The sequence below is a fragment of the Convolutriloba macropyga genome, chromosome 7 (assembly GCF_964194025.1).
Source record: "Convolutriloba macropyga chromosome 7, txConMacr16.3, whole genome shotgun sequence".
NCBI lineage: Eukaryota > Metazoa > Xenacoelomorpha > Acoela > Convolutidae > Convolutriloba > Convolutriloba macropyga.
In genome coordinates this window covers 41,850,544-41,868,607 of record NC_134474.1, presented here as the reverse complement: position 1 = coordinate 41,868,607, position 18,064 = coordinate 41,850,544, and the positions used below count along the sequence as shown (strand labels likewise).

The 18,064-nt window shown below is 38.0% G+C and overlaps 1 protein-coding gene across 3 annotated transcripts in view; it reads right to left on the bottom strand.

Moving 5' to 3' along the window:
• Positions 1 to 18,064, bottom strand: part of LOC142342876 (vesicle-associated membrane protein 7-like) — an 87,474-nt gene that overhangs the window by 37,278 nt on the left and 32,132 nt on the right. The window contains exons 2-3 of one of the 3 annotated variants that reach the window (XM_075394514.1): positions 6,452 to 6,604; positions 399 to 2,953 (exon numbers count right to left, since the gene is read on the bottom strand). In XM_075394514.1, the coding sequence (XP_075250629.1) occupies positions 574 to 2,913 (2,340 nt within the window). In that variant the 5' untranslated portion in view covers positions 2,914 to 2,953; positions 6,452 to 6,604 and the 3' untranslated portion in view covers positions 399 to 573. Of the gene's footprint in view, positions 1 to 398; positions 2,954 to 6,451; positions 6,605 to 18,064 lie in introns of those variants that run through there. The other 2 variants (XM_075394516.1, XM_075394515.1) reach the window with 2 other exon arrangements.

Sequence of the window (18,064 nt, the reverse complement as noted above, 5' to 3'; positions counted from 1 at the left end):
CACAGCATTCAAGGACTCTTTTCACAAAGCGACCTGATCAAAATACGCCACTCGCTTCAGCTCTTGTCAACAATTATGTTTTGCTCCAAAATTTTAGAAAAACGCAAATATTGTCACTTAACAATTGTTTCTTGCGTTTCACATGAAGTCAACAAGCAAATTTTGTCTACTTCACTTTGGTTATAAACACAATCATGATCTAAAGCGTAAATAATTTATAGGCGCCGAAACACGAACAGATCAAAGGTTTCGGCACTTTTGAACAGTCCTTGAGGCGACTAGCGATCATAAATTTCTCAATTTTTACGCTTAAATTTTGCAAAGTTTATTTTCTCCACAAATACTCTAACAATATATTTACGTCTTGTAGCGTTTTTGACGTTGATTTGAACACAGTGTGTAAAATATATGTTTATTGTATTAAAACTTGAAAAACGTGTAATTGTAATGATCACAAACTTTAAACATCTAAATGAAAACAAATCTCAAACTTTGATGAAAGCAGCATAAATAGCTTTATGATACCAGTCAATGAACTAAAGTTTTTAAACTTAATTGTAATAAAATTTCAATTTAGACGCGGAACAACACCTCCCCGCTATTCCGATGACGTAATTTATCATCTTTTGTTGCGTAACTCCCGGTGTTTCCGATTGTCGTGCTTCGTTTCTGACCAGTCGGCAACGTGATTTCTTCCTCGGTTCCGTCATACCAAGGTCGCCTATTCTGATTGGTCGGGATTGAGGGTTTAGTTCTATCTTCGACTACCAATGACGTAACACTATCACGTTGATTCCTGCTTATAATAGGCGGATGGTTTGATTTTGAACTCCGAACAGATGTCTCGGAGTTTGATAACTGATATTCATTTCCAGCCTGCAATGCTTCATCGGTCGAATATTCTTCAGTGTGGGTGCGTTGAATCTTTGAGTTTCTTACTCTGTCGCCCCCTAGCGACTTTGATCGTAATCGCACATGACTAGCATGCTCAGGTGATGTAACCACGGTGTCGAGAGCATTGTTGTTATGCATTCCGTTACGTAAGCACTGACGCTTTGTCTGCTGGAAGATCTCGGAGCTGTTCGAGGAACTGAAATTCGAGGACGGGCCGTTGGGTAGTACAGGGTTCGAGTTTCGAGGATTAAGCGATTGCTCGGTTGGGGTGTGAGTTCTAACATCTTGACATCGGGAACCCAAAGATTTAAGCATTGTCGTTGTTTCAAACATTTGCTGACGAAGCTTTTGGTCGCAACCGACTTCTACTGAGGTCAGACAGTTCCGTGTCTTCTCAATGACATCAGCTAGATCTTGTTTGATCATGTGCAACTGCTCCAGAGTGGCGTTATTTCGTTTGTTTACTGCTAACGATTCATAAGCCGAGTTCAAATTTGTCTGAAGGTTTGTATTGTCAGAGTTTATTTGTTGAAGACGATCTTTTAGTGTGGCAACGTCGGCTTCTCTTCGTTGATAATCTGCAGCTAACTTCAAAATCTCAGCTACAACATTGTGGTCCTTTCTAGTAGCTAAATCAATAGGAGTTTCACCCGCTCTGTTGCATAATTCAATGGTCATGCCTTCGTTTATCAACGTGACTATAACTTCTAAATGTCCTGAAAAGGCTGCATAATGTAGTCCGTTGTTACCACTATCGTCGACTAAATTCTCCAAGTCATAATTGGAGCTCGGGTTTAACAAACTGCTCAATTGGTCGTTTAAACCCAGCTTGCATGCTGTTAATAACGGATGAGGGTCGTCACTCGGCGACTGAGACGAATGTGGACTTGTCATAGCGTGTTGCGAGTCGGGTCCTCCCGAACTTGATGTAATGATACTGTTTGGATGTCGAAATGGAACTCTAGAACCCAAACTCGGACCATCTCCGAAGTCCTGGGGTCTTCCTTTAGAAATCTGTCTTTCAAACGAGTGTCTGCGATCGTTACGTCTGTTTGTCCAAATGGATTCCTGATCGTGGTTTCTAGTAGTCGCGCTTCCCCCTCTGGTTCCCATCTTTGGTATAACTTGTCGAGCATGAATCGGGTTTGTTACTTTCGTTAAAACACTTGAGTTGCAGAAGTAGTTTTGGTAAGATGAGGAGCTGGCACTACTGTAAGTTGTCGCGCTTCTTCCGCTGCTGCTCGGGAACTCTCGCGAACTTCTGAACCCTCCCGAGCTCTGCAATTCTCCCGAGTTACCACTCATTCTTTCGTTTAAGCTGTTCAAATATTGGTCGTACTGTTGATCGGGAGTCGCGGCCGAAGACGAAGCGGATGACTCTTTAAGGCAGCTTTTACTTGGTACTTTTTTACCGGATCGAGTTATTACCTTCCGGCTTTCACCCTCGGAACTGCTTTCTCTCGGAGTTTTTCCAATTCCGGACGAGGTTGCCGCATCTTTGTTCGAGCGACTCGGGTTTAGATAATTGAGAAGCCCTCGGTCTTTTTTTGGCTGCTCTTTCGTTGAGTCGTCTGCAAACACGACTCGAGCTTGGTTCTCTTTCGTTGAATGGTGTGATTCGTTTTTGCTGCTTACGCTTTTCGAAAACATTGGGGTACTGGGCACAGAAGTTTTACCCGATCTGTAATTCGATCCGAAGGAACTTTGAAATGAGGACGAGGTCTGGGAAGAGGAAAAATCGGATTGGGAGTTTTGGTTTCTTCCAAATCTTTGGGCTAAATTTGGACCTATTTTTGAGGTCTTTAGGGGTTCGGAAACGACTTGATTGTAAACGGAGGTCCGTTTGTTCACGCCTGCTGCGTTTGATAAAGTGTCCAAAAGAATTTCGGGATCTGGTTGTGCGTCTAGATTATCACGGGCGTTGTGTTTATTAGGGATAACTTGTTTATTATGTTTGGTTAATAATGGAGTTGCTGATGATGATGATGATGATGATGGCGGTTTTTGATTTTGAGACATGGTTTCAATCGGTGAACCCAGACTTTGATGTGACAATCAGCTGAAGCAATTTACATTGAAGTACAATTAAACAAAATTGTGATAATCCAAGCTGCAATCTTTGCTTAACTTTCAGCTAATTCTGAAAGCCGCAATGAAAACAACAAAGCAACAATGCAAAACTTCTGGACTGTAAAAGGCTGTTCACTCAAAAAAGTTCCTTCGTTTCAAGCTACAATATTTAGCAACTTCAGTTTCAAATATTTTGAAAAAATACCCTCGTAACTGAAATAAGTGGATAAAATTGCTTTCAAAACAGTGAATCAGGTTTCAAAACAAAACTCGTTTTCTTTCGGATTGTCTTCAATGGAAAACAACTTCTGTTTGAAACAGATTTTGTGCATAAGGACATGCTTTATATCATTCATAGTTATGGTTTAAAGCGGACAATTTTAAGCATATTTCAACCACTTTAAAGGTTTAATTATTTCATCCAGCTTTATTACAATTGTGAAATAATCGGACAAATATATGGCTGTGACAACAATTAAACAGTAAAATAAATAGTGCATGAATGTGCACAGGGAGCTCAAAACGCCTCCTCTGGTCAGAAAAGATACCATGCAAAAAAGGTTTTGACTGTGAAGGTGAGCAAACAAACAAATTGGCCTACACGTGCTTAGTCCAGCCGTTAATTAGAAATAGCCACTGGCTGTCAAAATGGCAATCATCATTGGATAAACAGCTAAATAATTTCCCATGTTTTCAAAAAAAAGAAACTGAAGCAGAGCGACTTCAACGCAAAAAGTATTCCTTTTTAAAACGATTAGTTCAATGTGAAGTCGCAAAAGTACTTTAAAAATTTGCATTAGTTCGAAAAGTTCGTTTTTATGTGCGTGGTTTTTTATGCAGAATATCAGTGCATTTGGTACGCTATTTCAGAAGCGTTTGCATTCCTACAAAATGTTTTGTTTCAGCAGGTAGCATTTGCTAAAATGCCAAAATGCCAACTATTTTCTTCACCTCGGTAGTTTTCAAAAAAGATACAAATATGAAAAACTGCGGAAAATTGGAAGCTTCGAAAGTGGTCGAAGTTTTAAATTCCCGCTCAGTTCGTTTTGCTTTTATATTTTGGAGGCGAGATTTGACATACCTGAATTACTGGCGTCATGGTCATTACGAGCGTCTATCGGTTAAAAAATTTTGAGTAAATATACTCGTTTTTATTACCAGATTTCACTTTTCCATTGTTAATACACTGTGCGAGTGAAACATACTCACAAAATTCGTGGATGAAAAAGCGTTGGTCCTATATGGAAATTCCAGTCAGAGTTTTTCACGGTTACATGAACATTTACCCAATGCCATTTTACCCATTCTTCCATTTTACCCAATGCCATTTAACCCAAAGTCATTTTACCAAATGCCAACTTACCAAATCCCAAAGTAACCAATTTTGATAAAAATTACCCAATATCTTTGATCTGATTGTAATTAATGCTCTAAGACTTCTGGTTTTCGAGATACGTTTTTTTAATATGTATTGACAAATACAAATGAAAAGAGAATACAAAAGGCAAAGAAGGCTGCGAACGGGTATACAAGGCTGAAGATCGAGATAAGAAATTATAGCATCAGTTTTGAAATTGTTTACAATGTTTTTAACGTTTTCAATTATCACCCCATACTTTTTGCAGCTTCTTTTCTCATTTCCACTTATCACTTTAATTAAACTGAATTTCTCGTTTGTAGTGTCGAGCAAAATATTCTCGAGAAAGGTTCTGAGGCAGGCCTCTGACTGCCATGAAAGCCATGAGGAGATGTTGGTTGTCAACGATTTCAGATTTTCTCCGGTTCCAAAAGGTAACATTCGCTCGTTATCTTCTTTACCAGTATCATACAGACAGATTTCTTAAAAATGTGCCTGAATAACAAAATGTCTGTTTTTTAAGGGTAACTCTTTTTATTTTCTTTCACTCCTTGCCCATTGAGGCTCCTGTTGATTGCTGATCGTGTCGGAAGGGACAATTGTGTTGCAATATCTGATGCAATTGGCATTGATCATAATGTTTACTGGATTCTGCTCTGTTCTGGCATTTCTCTTCATTTTGCCCACAATTTGTTTCGCTTCTACGTGCTCAGTTCGTTGTCATTTCTGTTTCCAATTTTTTGTGAAAATCATTGCCGTCAATGATGAAAGTCAATCGGTTCCTCTGGGACGTACTCCAAGTAAGTGAACTCATACTCTTTTTATAATATTTTTCAAACTTTTCCTCAAAATGATGCCTCAAAAAGGTTTATTTAATATATTTTAGTGTATGTGGTTGTTGCGTCCTGTTAAATTTAAGTACAATTGATTACTTCATAACTTGTTAACTGTTGTTTAATGCCTGAAGGACAGCATGATAATGTTTAAACTAGGTGCACTTGGTTACTTAATACGGTGTTAATTTTTGACGGGTACCTAATTGTTCAGAATATACTGGTACTAATTATACTATTTATTGTATAGTAGGGTTATTGACACTCAGGGTAAATTCTTTTTGGGTAAAATGGCCTTGGGTAAATTGGCAGTTTGGGTAATTGGCACGGGGTAAAATGGCATTGAGTAAAATGGTATCTTATAAATTTTCCTGACACCGTTTTTCATTTTAAACTGGAAGTTGAAAAGTGAATAACCCTTTCCACCGCAGTGCGGCAGATTAATTGCAGTATAATACCTCATTTCAGTAATCTTTTAACGTTAAATGGTAAAATTGAGCGGCAAAAGGATTAAAGGGATTATAATTTTGTCTAAACCCTTACAGCCTATCGTGACTGATTTTCACAATTATTTGATTCTTTTTCGATTTTAACGCTTTCAATTGCTTTTAGGGAAACCACTTTGACAAAATTTAAGCTCTTTTCGCATTGAAAGGAAGTTGGCATCGGAAAGTGCCAGCCACGTTCTTTGTAGGTAGTTTTTTTCGGTAGTTGGGCATTAAGCTAGCCCAATTTTTCACAACGTTCTCAATGAAAATAAAAGCTATTGTTAGTCCTCTGGCACAAAAAAATTTATTAAATGAAACAGAATTTATTTAAAAGAAAGTAAACAGACAGCAAGAAAATGGGCTGAAACTATTTTCATCTTATTTCTCAGAAGTCAAAAATTCAACGGAGTGAGTGGAAAAATGTAATTGGATTTAAAGAGGATCTTTTTAATAGACTGGACTTTATATGCCCTGGTTTTAAAAATGAAACTCGTATATTAGTCTCGAATTTCCGAAAATTCCACTGTCAAATTTTGTCCATAGATTTTTTTGTTTCCGTCTGAAAAAAATATAGAGAAGATGGAAATTGCTATAAACTGGTAACCACTGTAGGCATTAATTTCAAATATGTGTATCCTGGTCAAAAATTTAAGTATTAACCACAACAGATTCAGAGGATCAGAAACAAAAATGATCTTTATCGCAGGAGGGAAAAACAAGCTTTAAATCCCCTATATGTGGCTATCTATACTATAGTTTGGTAACTTTTTGCTCCGCTATCTTCGTTATGTGTAGCTATATGAACTGACCTCGTGGCTGAGCTGTGTGGTCCTCTCCTCGAGTGACTCTAGTCTGTCTCCCCTCTCGATGGCCTTGTCAATGTTGTCCAACATTACCTGCTTCACCTCCTCCACTTTCGCATTCACTCCACTTATCTTCCCACTCGACTTGCTGTACTGTGTCTAAACACCACATACCAACCTCATCCACATATGCCCCATTTAATTCTAAATTCAATAAAAAAGCGTTTTCAGGACCTGACATGCGTGTTCCCAGATTAGGACCGCAACTCTGAAAAAACCATGCTTGACCGAAACGTGGTATGGAAAAAATGTGTTCAACCTAGAGAGCCCATCAAGTGGCCACAGCTTGAATTTAGCGAGCAGTTGGACATGCAAAAACCGGCAAAAATGCAAAAACACGTCGAATTAACTGACAGGTACAACAACCGATCCATGAAACGCTTCTTGGAGAATTTGCTACCAAATTTATGGATTCTGAGTTCTTCTAGAAGCGGGTTGTTGGGTTATGGACTTTCGCAAGCGGAATAAAAAGCGTTTTTAACTAAGTAAAAGAATTAATTTCTCAAAAATGAGAGAATAACAAAATGATATTTTACTGTAGAATTTAGAGATTTACAGGAGAGATCTGATTATTAGATCAAGATGGTGATTTGAATTTGGGGAGGAAAAAGGACACAAAAATCAGCTGTATATATACCCATTATCAGTGTGAAAAAGTCAAGATACAAAACTAATCTTAGCACCGTGATTTATAGTGGGGGTCGCAAAGGTTAACCAATATGGTTTTCTTCTGCAAATCAGTCGCAAAGGGAACCATAAATGGAATGCATTTGCACTTTTCTAAGAATTCATTCACACTTCCGGAGATATCATCATCATTTAATACATGCTGGGAAGATTTTACATCAACTAATCTAACTCTAATAATAGTTATCTAGATTCACCAATTTGAACCGAATATTGATTCTAAGCACCATTTCTTGACGATTCATTAATATAATTTCTTTGATCGAAGTCATATTGATTGTCTTTCTAATCTGGTAAGTCAAACATTCTTTCTAATTCTCACTTAGTTTAAGACTATAGTTTGATCGATGTTTTAAAAACCCCACTCAGACTTGAGCTGATTGCGTAGAGTCTGTTTTCATCAAAACTGCTCTGAATGTTTCCACTTTCGAAACGGGTAAGGACTTTGTGAAGATATCCGCTGCCATTTTGTCTGTAGGGACATAATGAATTGAAATAGTCCCATCCTCCGTCTTGTCCCGGATGAAGTGAAACTTTGTTTCGATGTGCTTGCTCCTTTTGTGCATGACTGGGTTTTGGCAGAGTCTGATACAACTTTGGCTGTCTTCGCCAATTGCTATTGGACGTTTCTGTTGGATGCCAAAATCCTCTAGAAGTTGCTTCAGGTAGAGTGCTTCCTGAACTGCTGCTGCCATGCCCTGATATTCTGCTTCTGATGAAGAAAGAGCAACTGTGGCCTGCTTCTTGACACCCCAACTGAGTGCTGCGCCACGTCCGTTGAGCTTGAAGTAATAGCCCGTTGTTGATTTTCTGTCGTTCACGTTTCCAGACCAGTCTGCATCACTTTCCCCCACTAAATCAAAACTAGCCTCTTTTGTGTAAGTAAGTTTTAAACCTTTGAACCTTGAAGATATCGCAGAAGTCGTTTTCCGCACGTCCAGTGTTGATTGGTAGGTGCATTCATGTGCCTGGACAGAATGTTGACTGTGAAAATGATGTCTGGCATCGTCTGTTTGGCCAGATACAGAAGTGATCCAACCAAGCTTCTGTAGATCCTCTGGTCCACTTCTTCGTCTCCGTTCTGTGCTGTCTGAAGTTTCAAATTCAAATCAGCTGGAGTTCTTGAGGGTTTGCATTGATCCATTTGAAACCGCTCAAGCATTGTTTCTATGTAGCGTTCTTGGTCAACTGTGACTTTGCCCTCTTCTCGTCTGATTCGTAGACCCAGAAACCAGTGTAGTCTCCCTCTGTCTTCCATGTGAAAGGTTGCTTGTAGTGCTTTCTTGACATCAGATACCACTGTCATACTGCTTGATGCTACTATGGTGTCGTCAACCCAGACCAAGATGAAGGTGTGATCCTCTGCCTCTGATCTTGCGAACAAGCAGTGATCGTTCCTGCTTCTGGTGAACCCCTGTCTCAGTAGGAAAATTGCAAGCTCTTTGTACCAGTTGTTCGCAGCCTGTTTCAAACCATAAATTGATTTATTTAGTCGACATACTAACTTCTCCCCATCTGATCCGCGTTTTACAAACTCCTGTGGCTGTTCCAGATACACTTGTTCCTCGATTGGTGAGTGCAGGAAAGCAGTCTTAACATCAAATTGGTGCATCACATGGCCCTGCTTCGCTGATAGCTGAAGTAGAATCCTGAATGTCTCTGGCTTATAGGTAGGCGCAAAAGTCTCAAAGTAGTCCAGTCCTTCCACTTGTTTGAAGCGTTTTGCCACATAGCGTGCTTTGTATTTGTCGACTTGACCACTGGGTCGCAATTTCACTTTGTAGACCCATTTGCCCGGTATGACGTCCCTGTCTGTGGGTAGTCTGACTAGGTCCCAAGTCTCATTGTCTTGGAGTGACTTGACCTCGTCATTCATTGCCCGGTACCACTGGTCCCAATCGTCACCTTGCTTGGCTTCGTAGACTGATTTGGGTTCCACATAGTCGCCCTCAGTCACAGCAAGATGGGACTTGACTTCTCCAAAAAATTGCGGAACATTCCTTTCTCGTGTCCCTCGTCTGGACTCTGCTCTGTTCCAGTGCATCTTCATTGAAGCCAACTAACTCTAACTGTGAGAAGTCTTCTGTGTCACTGTCTTCCAGTGACACTGAGTCTCTGTGACTCCCTCTTGTTGCAGTAGATCCTTCATCTAGTGCTGTTTCTCCAAAATCCGAGGCCTCTTGTCTCAGTGTTGTTTCTTGAGTATTCACGCTCCCTGCGTCATGCCACTCCTCCTTTATTGCAGTAGATGTGTGTTGTCGTTCTCTGTTGTCATCGTCTTGATGACCATCATCTGGGTGCCAGATTCCCAGTTCCGACCCACATCTCGAACTGCCATCATCTTGCATGGGTTGAGTATGTACACCAGGTATCCGTTTTCTCCTTCAGTGTAACCCACAAACTTTCCTTCCAGTGCCTTGGGTTCAAGTTTGCTGACTTCTCTGTCCCTCTTCCTCATGAAGACTGTGCAACCAAAAATAGATAATTTACTAATTGGAAGCTTAGGTTTTATAGCTCTCATCAGCTCTGCTGAGCATTTTTCTTCTCCTCGTCTCACAACCAAGTTCCTGATCCTTGCTGCGTGAAGAATTGCTGCTCCCCACATCATCTTGGGAAGTCCTGAGTCAATGAGCAAACATCTTGCCATCTCCAGCAGTGTCCTGTTGCACCTCTCAGCTAACCCATTCTGTTGTGGCGTCTCTGGTATGGTCTTTTCCTGTAGAATTCCTGCATCTAAGCAGTACGTCTTGAACTGCTCTGAGAAAAACTCCTTCGCATTGTCTTGCTTCAGCTCTTGGGCGTCCCCACACTGAGAACAAATTTCTTCAGACTGGCCAATGCTTCACTCTTTGCCTTAAGCAATTCCACAAACACAAACTTCGTGTACTGGTCTGCAAACACTATGCAGAACCGGAACCCTGGCAGTGACTCTACTCTGAAAGGTCCCATGACGTCTGTGAACACCCTCTCCAGCTTCTCTTCTGTTTGGATCTCTGCCACTCTTGGTACTGGAGTCTTTGTGATCTTGGCCAATGCACACACATTGCATACATCATCGAGTTCCCCCACTGTCTCTGGCGCATTCCTGACCACATCCACTTGATTCAAATGACCCAATCGTCTGTGCCACTTCCTTGCACTGTCAAGTTTCACGCTGTTGGAACTCATCTTGAATTCTAGAACGCTGCAGGGTAAGTAAAACAAATTATTTTCTTGTGTTAGTTTTACCCAAGTTCCCTTCTGCAGTTTCATGAAGCTGTTTCCTCTCTCGAAAGTGAAGCTATGTCCCCACTCCGTGCATCTTGAGACTGATAGGAGATTTGAAGAAAAGTTCGGCACACACAGAACATTTTCGGGTTCGCATTGGAATTCCCTTTTGTTTGAGGGTATGCTGATCCTCACACAGCCTCTGCCCACCACTCTGGAAGCCTCTCCGTTGGGATTTCTGACCACTGATTGAATGGGCACAAAGTCCAGGAACGCATCGATGTTCGTCACTATGTGATCTGTACAACCACTGTCCACTAGCATGCCTGCTGTCTTCCACTGGGTAAGAGCTGCCCAGCATTCCTCGTCTGGTGTAGCCAATGTTTGACCCATTGCCACTGACTCATGTTTGCCTCCTTCTCTTTGTTGCCTGCATGCCCTGTCTAGGTGACCTTTCTCATCACACTTTCTGCATTGTGCTGTCTTCTTCCTCCTGCAGTCCTTGGCAAAGTGTCCAGGGATCCCACACACAAAGCAGTTTCCTTTCATGGGTCCCTTCTTGAAGTCACGCTTCACTGCCAGTGCCACTGAACCACTTTGTCTCTTGTGTCTCTGCACCGTGCTCTCATGAAAGTTCTGCAGCCTTTTCCTCAACTCTGTAAAGTTCGTTGCCGGGTTGAAGCTTTCCTGTATAACAAAACTTTCATACCTCATTGGCAGACGATTGAGGACCAAGGCGTTGAATAGGGTCTCCGAGACTGCTTCCCCTGCTTCTTGTAGCCTTGTGAGCAACTCCTGTCCTCTGATGAAGAAGCTGTCCAAATCCTCAGAATCCTCGAGCTGCAGTCGAGCAAGCTGTGCCACTAAAGTCACCACTGTCGGCGTGACCACACTCTGAAATCTCTCTTGCAAAAGCTTCCAAGCCTTTGCTCCATCTCCAATGCCATCATCTCCCACACAGTCATGTCTCATCAGCATGAGGGTTGTTGCATCTAGAGTCAGTGCCAGATGGCACCACACATTGTTCCGTTTCTCCTTGATGTCTGCAACTTCCTTCTCATATGCATCCTTCAGCACCTTATGGTTCTTCTTCTCATCATTGGTTGCCCCATTGGCCAGTGGCGCAGGCTCATTGGGTTGCTCCTCTGTCCCCAGTAGTGATTTGTAGAGTCCCTTCGTCTGCATCATCGCCACAAATCTTATGCTCCAGATTGGAAAGTCCTGTGCCTTTCCTGTGTAGGTCAGCAGCTTCACTGTCTCTTGATCCATTGGAGTTTGAGCAGGCAAAACAGTTGTGAAAAGAAAAGGTACTAAGCAGAAAAGGATTATGACTGTCAACAACAAATTAGTTTTGTTTTGGAAATTAATTTTATGACTTAGAAAATTGCTGGGCCCATAACCTGTTGGGTTATGGATTTCGCAAGCGGAATAAAAAGCGTTTTTAATAAAGTAAAAGAATTAATTTCTCAAAAATGAGAGAATAACAAAATGATATTTTACAGTAGAATTTAGATTTACAGGAGAGATCTGATTATTAGATCAAGATGGTGATTTGAATTTGGGGATGAAAAAGGACTCAAAAATCAGCTGGATATATACCCATTATCGGTGTGAAAAAGTCAAGATACAAAACTAATCTTAGCACCGTAATTTATAGTGGGGGTCGCAAAGGTTACCCAATATGGTTTGCTTCTGCAAATCAGTCGCAAAGGGAACCATAAATGGAATGCATTTGCACTTTTCTAAAAATTCATTCACACTTCCGGAGATATCATCATCATTTAATACATGCTGGGAAGATTTCACATCAATTAATCTAACTCTAATAATAGTTATCTAGATTCACCAATTTGAACCGAATATTGATTCTAAGCACCATTTCTTGACGATTCATTTATATAATTTCTTTGATCGAAGTCATATTGCTTGTCTTTCTAATCTGGTAAGTCAAACTTTCTTTCTATTTCTCACTAAGTTTAAGACTATAGTTTGATCGATATTCTAACACGGGTTTTCATAAATTCGTGCCTTTGTGAGTTGCATGCGCATTTAAGAATCCAGCAGACTGTACAACAAACTTTAAAAGGCGTTGAGTACATTTTGATCAGCACTTTTTTTCATATCAGTTGAAGTCCTAGGCCAAAGTGGCTTCTAATGAGACTATCTTTGAGCTCACACTTTGAATCGTGCGTTCCAATTGCGTAATCTGATCAAAATTTCCAGCGCACAAAAGTATGGATGGTGGCGTGGACGGTTGTCTGATCAGAGATCACGATGGTCTGATAAAAGTGAGATTCAAATGCACAACAGTCTGGTCGTCTACCGTTATGGATGAAAAAATTATTGCTTTTCAGCGGGTGAACTAATTATAGTGCAATTTTTATTATCAAGTTGAACTACTTTTGCTAAAGATTAGATTAGATTAGATTTGAATTTCCAAATGCTGTATAAAAAGTACCATCCATTTGTACAATCAGCATTTGAGAGACATTAAAATAGGTCGAAATCTGTCGAGTGATTGTTTCAATCGTTTCTAACAAGCACGGAACATTATAAGTTTCTAATTTGTTATCTCTAATTTAAACATTTTTCAAGTGGAGAGAAGTTTTGCAAACCACGACAAGTATAATTTTACATTTCGACTCCAGCATTTTTCATTCATGTGTTACGTTTATTTATAGCGTGAATGCTAATGACTTCTGGGTATTGCCACATTTTTTATTTTTGTTTCAAAAAAGATGAGCAAATGATGTGAAATAGTTATCAAGAAATCGTCCTTCAACATCTAAGAACCGTCCTTTAAACCATGAGTGTAAGTCTCCAAAACAGTTTCTGTGAAACGCTGAAGGGCTCTAAGACAACTCAATGCCCTCTGGGCGCTACATGGTTTTCCCGATTTTGGACGAAAAGTCAAATGAGTCAGACGAAACACCATTCAAGCGAAAAATCACATAAAAAAGACCAGCAGGACTAATTTAATTGCTAAAAACTTCATTTGAGAGCAATTAAAAGCAAGTATTGGAGACAGTTAATGCGCGAATAATTTGCATTCAACGGCAAAAGTATTTTGGACATGACGCACTGTATCGTTTAGATGTCTCAATAAACATAGAGGCAAATGAACAGGTGACATATAAAAACGTTTCCTGTTAAGTTTGACAAAATCGGAAAAATTTTTTCAAAGTTACTTTTCAACCGAGACCAAAACTCTTATCAATCGCTTTCACAGTGATCGAGCGCTTTGAAAATCAATAGAGCAAATAAATGGTTCAGCTATACTTCTAGAGATTAAGCTATACGTTCTAGAGTTTGTTTAACCCATGGTTGGACCGAAACGTGTTATATTTCCACATCCAAAGAAACTGTTGAATTTAATTTTGATTACGCGATAGAAAAAAGGCGTCTTTTGACAAGTGACTTGTCGGTGAGACCTGTACTAGTTTTTCATGATACAAATTTGGTCTGACAGAAGTTTCCACTGACCTCAATTTAATTCAAGTAGATTGACAAACTAATGAACCTTTGTAATTCCCTAGTGATGAGCGGATTCAAATCTTGCAAGAATCTTGCAAGATGATTCAAAACTTTCAAGATTCTTGCAAGAATCTTGCAAGATATCAATCAAGGCAAAAAAATAAATCGGGGTACAAATGTTTTAGGAAACATCTTTGAAGCAAACTTTTGTTTATTAAACAAATTACAAAACCGAATTCAATGAAAAAAAAATTAGCTCGGATTCAAAAACTTGCAAGAATCCTGCAAGAATCTTGCAAGTTTTTGAATTCTGGAGAATTTATTTGTGTGTAATTGGTGGCTGAAACTAACTGAAACCCAAATGAAATGACTGATATCAGTTTTTTTGATCAGCAAAACTGAACTTAATTGACTTTTTTTGAACACGCCTTTTGAATGTGAAATCTTGCAAGAATCTTGCAAGTTTCTTGCAAGATTTTGAATTCAAAATTAAATTTCTGACAAATAACTAGAGACAACTCGAGGCAATCAAATCAGTGTTTTTAAAGTTCAATTTACCTAATTTAAGACAAAAACACTTTCAATCTCTTTCTCATTTTTTTTTAAAATAATTATTTTTAGAGAAACAAACATTTTTTGGAATTTTTTTGTTACTGATCCTATCGGTACTTTAGCATGTTTTTGTTGTCGTAAAATTTTCCGATTATTTATGGTGCGGTCTAAATATCTTCCTATTGAGATTTTAATAAACGTTTATGATGCCTTCAGTTGATAGCTATTGGTGTTAATGTCCTTGAAGTTTTTTCAATGGTTTCTTTTTTATTTCTTTTTTAATATTCTCAAAATTTATTTCTCTTTTAATATTCTCAATAGGATAATTATCCTATTGAGAATATTAAAAAAGAAATAAATTTTGAGGCGCATCCTCTAATTAAAGGCAGAATTTTTTAAATGAAAAGAATCGAGCGCACGGCGCAACAAACTTCAAAATTTGCTGAATACTTTCCGATCAGTTTTTTCTATTTAAGTTGAAGTCCATATCTGCTGATTAGTTTAACTGACATTATAGAAGTCCTCATAGTAATTACGAAAAATGTCGGCTATTTTTGTAGTTTTTATGATACCTGTAGAATTTGAAACAATTTACACTCCCGTTTGTTTAAATTGTTCATTTTTCTCTTGACACAAAATTGTATTGTTGGCCATTTATGTTGACCAGTATATTATCAACATAAAACTTAATTTTTTGCCATGGGTTGAGGGTATTTCTAAAACAGGGTGTTGAGGGATATGGGTTGAGGGATAATTATTTTTAGAGAAACAAACATTTTTTGGAATTTTTTTGTTACTGATCCTATCGGTACTTTAGCATGTTTTTGTTGTCGTAAAATTTTCCGATTATTTATGGTGCGGTCTAAATATCTTCCTATTGAGATTTTAATAAACGTTTATGATGCCTTCAGTTGATAGCTATTGGTGTTAATGTCCTTGAAGTTTTTTCAATGATTTCTTTTTTATTTCTTTTTTAATATTCTCAAAATTTTTTTCTTTTTTAATATTCTCAATAGGATAATTATCCTATTGAGAATATTAAAAAAGAAATAAATTTTGAGGCGCATCCTCTAATTAAAGGCAGAATTTTTTAAATGAAAAGAATCGAGCGCACGGCGCAACAAACTTCAAAATTTGCTGAATACTTTCCGATCAGTTTTTTCTATTTAAGTTGAAGTCCATATCTGCTGATTAGTTTAACTGACATTATAGAAGTCCTCATAGTAATTACGAAAAATGTCGGCTATTTTTGTAGTTTTTATGATACCTGTAGAATTTGAAACAATTTACACTCCCGTTTGTTTAAATTGTTCATTTTTCTCTTGACACAAAATTGTATTGTTGGCCATTTATGTTGACCAGTATATTATCAACATAAAACTTAATTTTTTGCCATGGGTTGAGGGTATTTCTAAAACAGAATTCAAGTTATGTCTAAACGACGAAAAGTCGAGAACGATATGACACGCTTCGGTGAAACAACATACAATACAGAATGTAGACAAAAAAGTTTTATTATCGTTTTATCTACAGATTAGCGTTTGTGAAATGGTAAATGGAGCCTGAAAAACACAAAAGAGAAAAAAACTGCTGTTTTTAGTAAAGCTGATGTCCATTTTATCATGAGAATTTGTTTGAAAATTTGAATTTGTTTACGGGGTGACTCTAATAAATGAAAAGCGTGTAATTTTAAACAAATCAGTTAACCTCTCTTTATTTAAACACAGCAAAATAATATTGCTTATATCAAATCTTTTTGTCCTAAAAATTTAAATGCAAATTGTGATCATCTAAGCGAATTGAACAAACGCCATTCCATTGTTAGCAATACTCTATCATAGCGGATAACACAATACTTGATAAAAAACAAAATAGTGCCCTGAGTAATCATAACACCTACCAGACTTTTGCTAAGCTTTTCAAATTCTTGAAGAAAAAGTTTTTTGAAAACACCATTAACAAATTTATGTCCGTAATGGAAAATAGTTCGATGGATAGCAATCAACAGGAGGGTATGCACCAGGGTAGTCAAACCAGTCAACTTTTTCATATGGCCACTCAAGTCTACGATGTCTACGAACCGGTAAGAGACTTTCCGAAAAAAGCTTCGACGAACGAATGCCAGAATCTCGAAATTGGTAGCAATATCATCGGAAAGCCTGAAAATGATAAATCAATTCCAATTGATTGCGCAATAAATGCTTGCAGGGGCTAGACAACAAACGAAAGATTAAGGTCTTCAAGCGATACGAGGAAAGAAATAAGAACTTTTATAATTCAAGACGTCACTAACAACATATTGAAACATGACAAATGTGCAGCGGAAAATTTTGTGGAGCACAAAAAATTGCTCAGTTTATGCTTTGAAAACTTCAAGCTTGAAGCATGTGTGATCTGCGAAATTCCTCCCTTGAAAGACATGGAACAGAACAAAGATAAAAACAATAAAATTGATGATATCATTTATTTTTTCATGCATTCTTCGTTCATCTGCTATCGCACAAAATCTTGTCTCTTAGAGCAAAAATTAAAGGCAGTGCCAGTGACGTTTTTGATGAGTACATTTCAAATGAGAGCAACAACCTTTCGTTTTTTGATAATGTGCAACTCAGTTCTCAACATTGCGTTCCTCTTTTAAAGAACTGCCTATTATGTCATCTACTAATGACATCAAGTTGCCGTATTTGTCCACAAGAGCTATATCAAAACAACGATCAATCTTATCACAGAAGCCCTAAAAACTTCAACAAACTGGCCCTGGATCCCGTCCCTGCTCCTTTCTCTTATAACTCAAATCGTTTCATAAAAACAACATCATAATCGCAGACATTAAAAAAAATTCAGCAATAACCACCATCAGCAACCTAATCAATCTAATTATCGATTCACTGGTGCTGCTGTTTCAATTAACTATAGTTATAGATTTTTCTAAATGTAAGAAGTATTCCATGCAATTTAATAGTTTTGAGTTGTTGATTTCTAAATATAATTATAAAAAATTGTAAACTTAATTGCAGCAAATGAAAGGCTTACTTACTATTCTACTCCTGTTGGCCTCAAATTTTTCCGCGTGAAGGACTAAAGAATTTGGGATACTTTAAGTTTTTTCAAAAGCTAAAAATAATTCACTTTGTTATCTTTTTACTGTTAAGTTTGTTACTGAAGAATTAATCCTTCTTATAAACAAATTTTAGCATTCTATGTTTGACAATTTTTCCTTCTCGCAATATTGAAATCAATCCCGGATCAATTTAAACTCAGTCATTATTGATACAGCTTTTGAGAATATCAAAAAATGAGTAAAAAAATTATCAATTAAATACCCAAAGCGTTGTAAACAGAAGAGCACAAATGAAATATTTGATAAACGATAATGGAGAAACCTGTACTGAGTGTTTCACAGAAACTTGGTTGGCAGATTCTGACAAAAAGAACCTTTTCAATCCCAACAAGGAATCTTTCTGTTGCTTCAGATTCGAAGAGAAAATGAAAGTGAAAAATAACTTAAAAAATAGGAGGAGTTATGATTTTAGTTCCAAAAAAATCACCAAAAAATGGATGAACTTAATCTGTTTAAATACTTTATTTTGATAGTCCTATTATGAGTGACCAATTCTCAATTGTTTTGAGTTTCAGTTA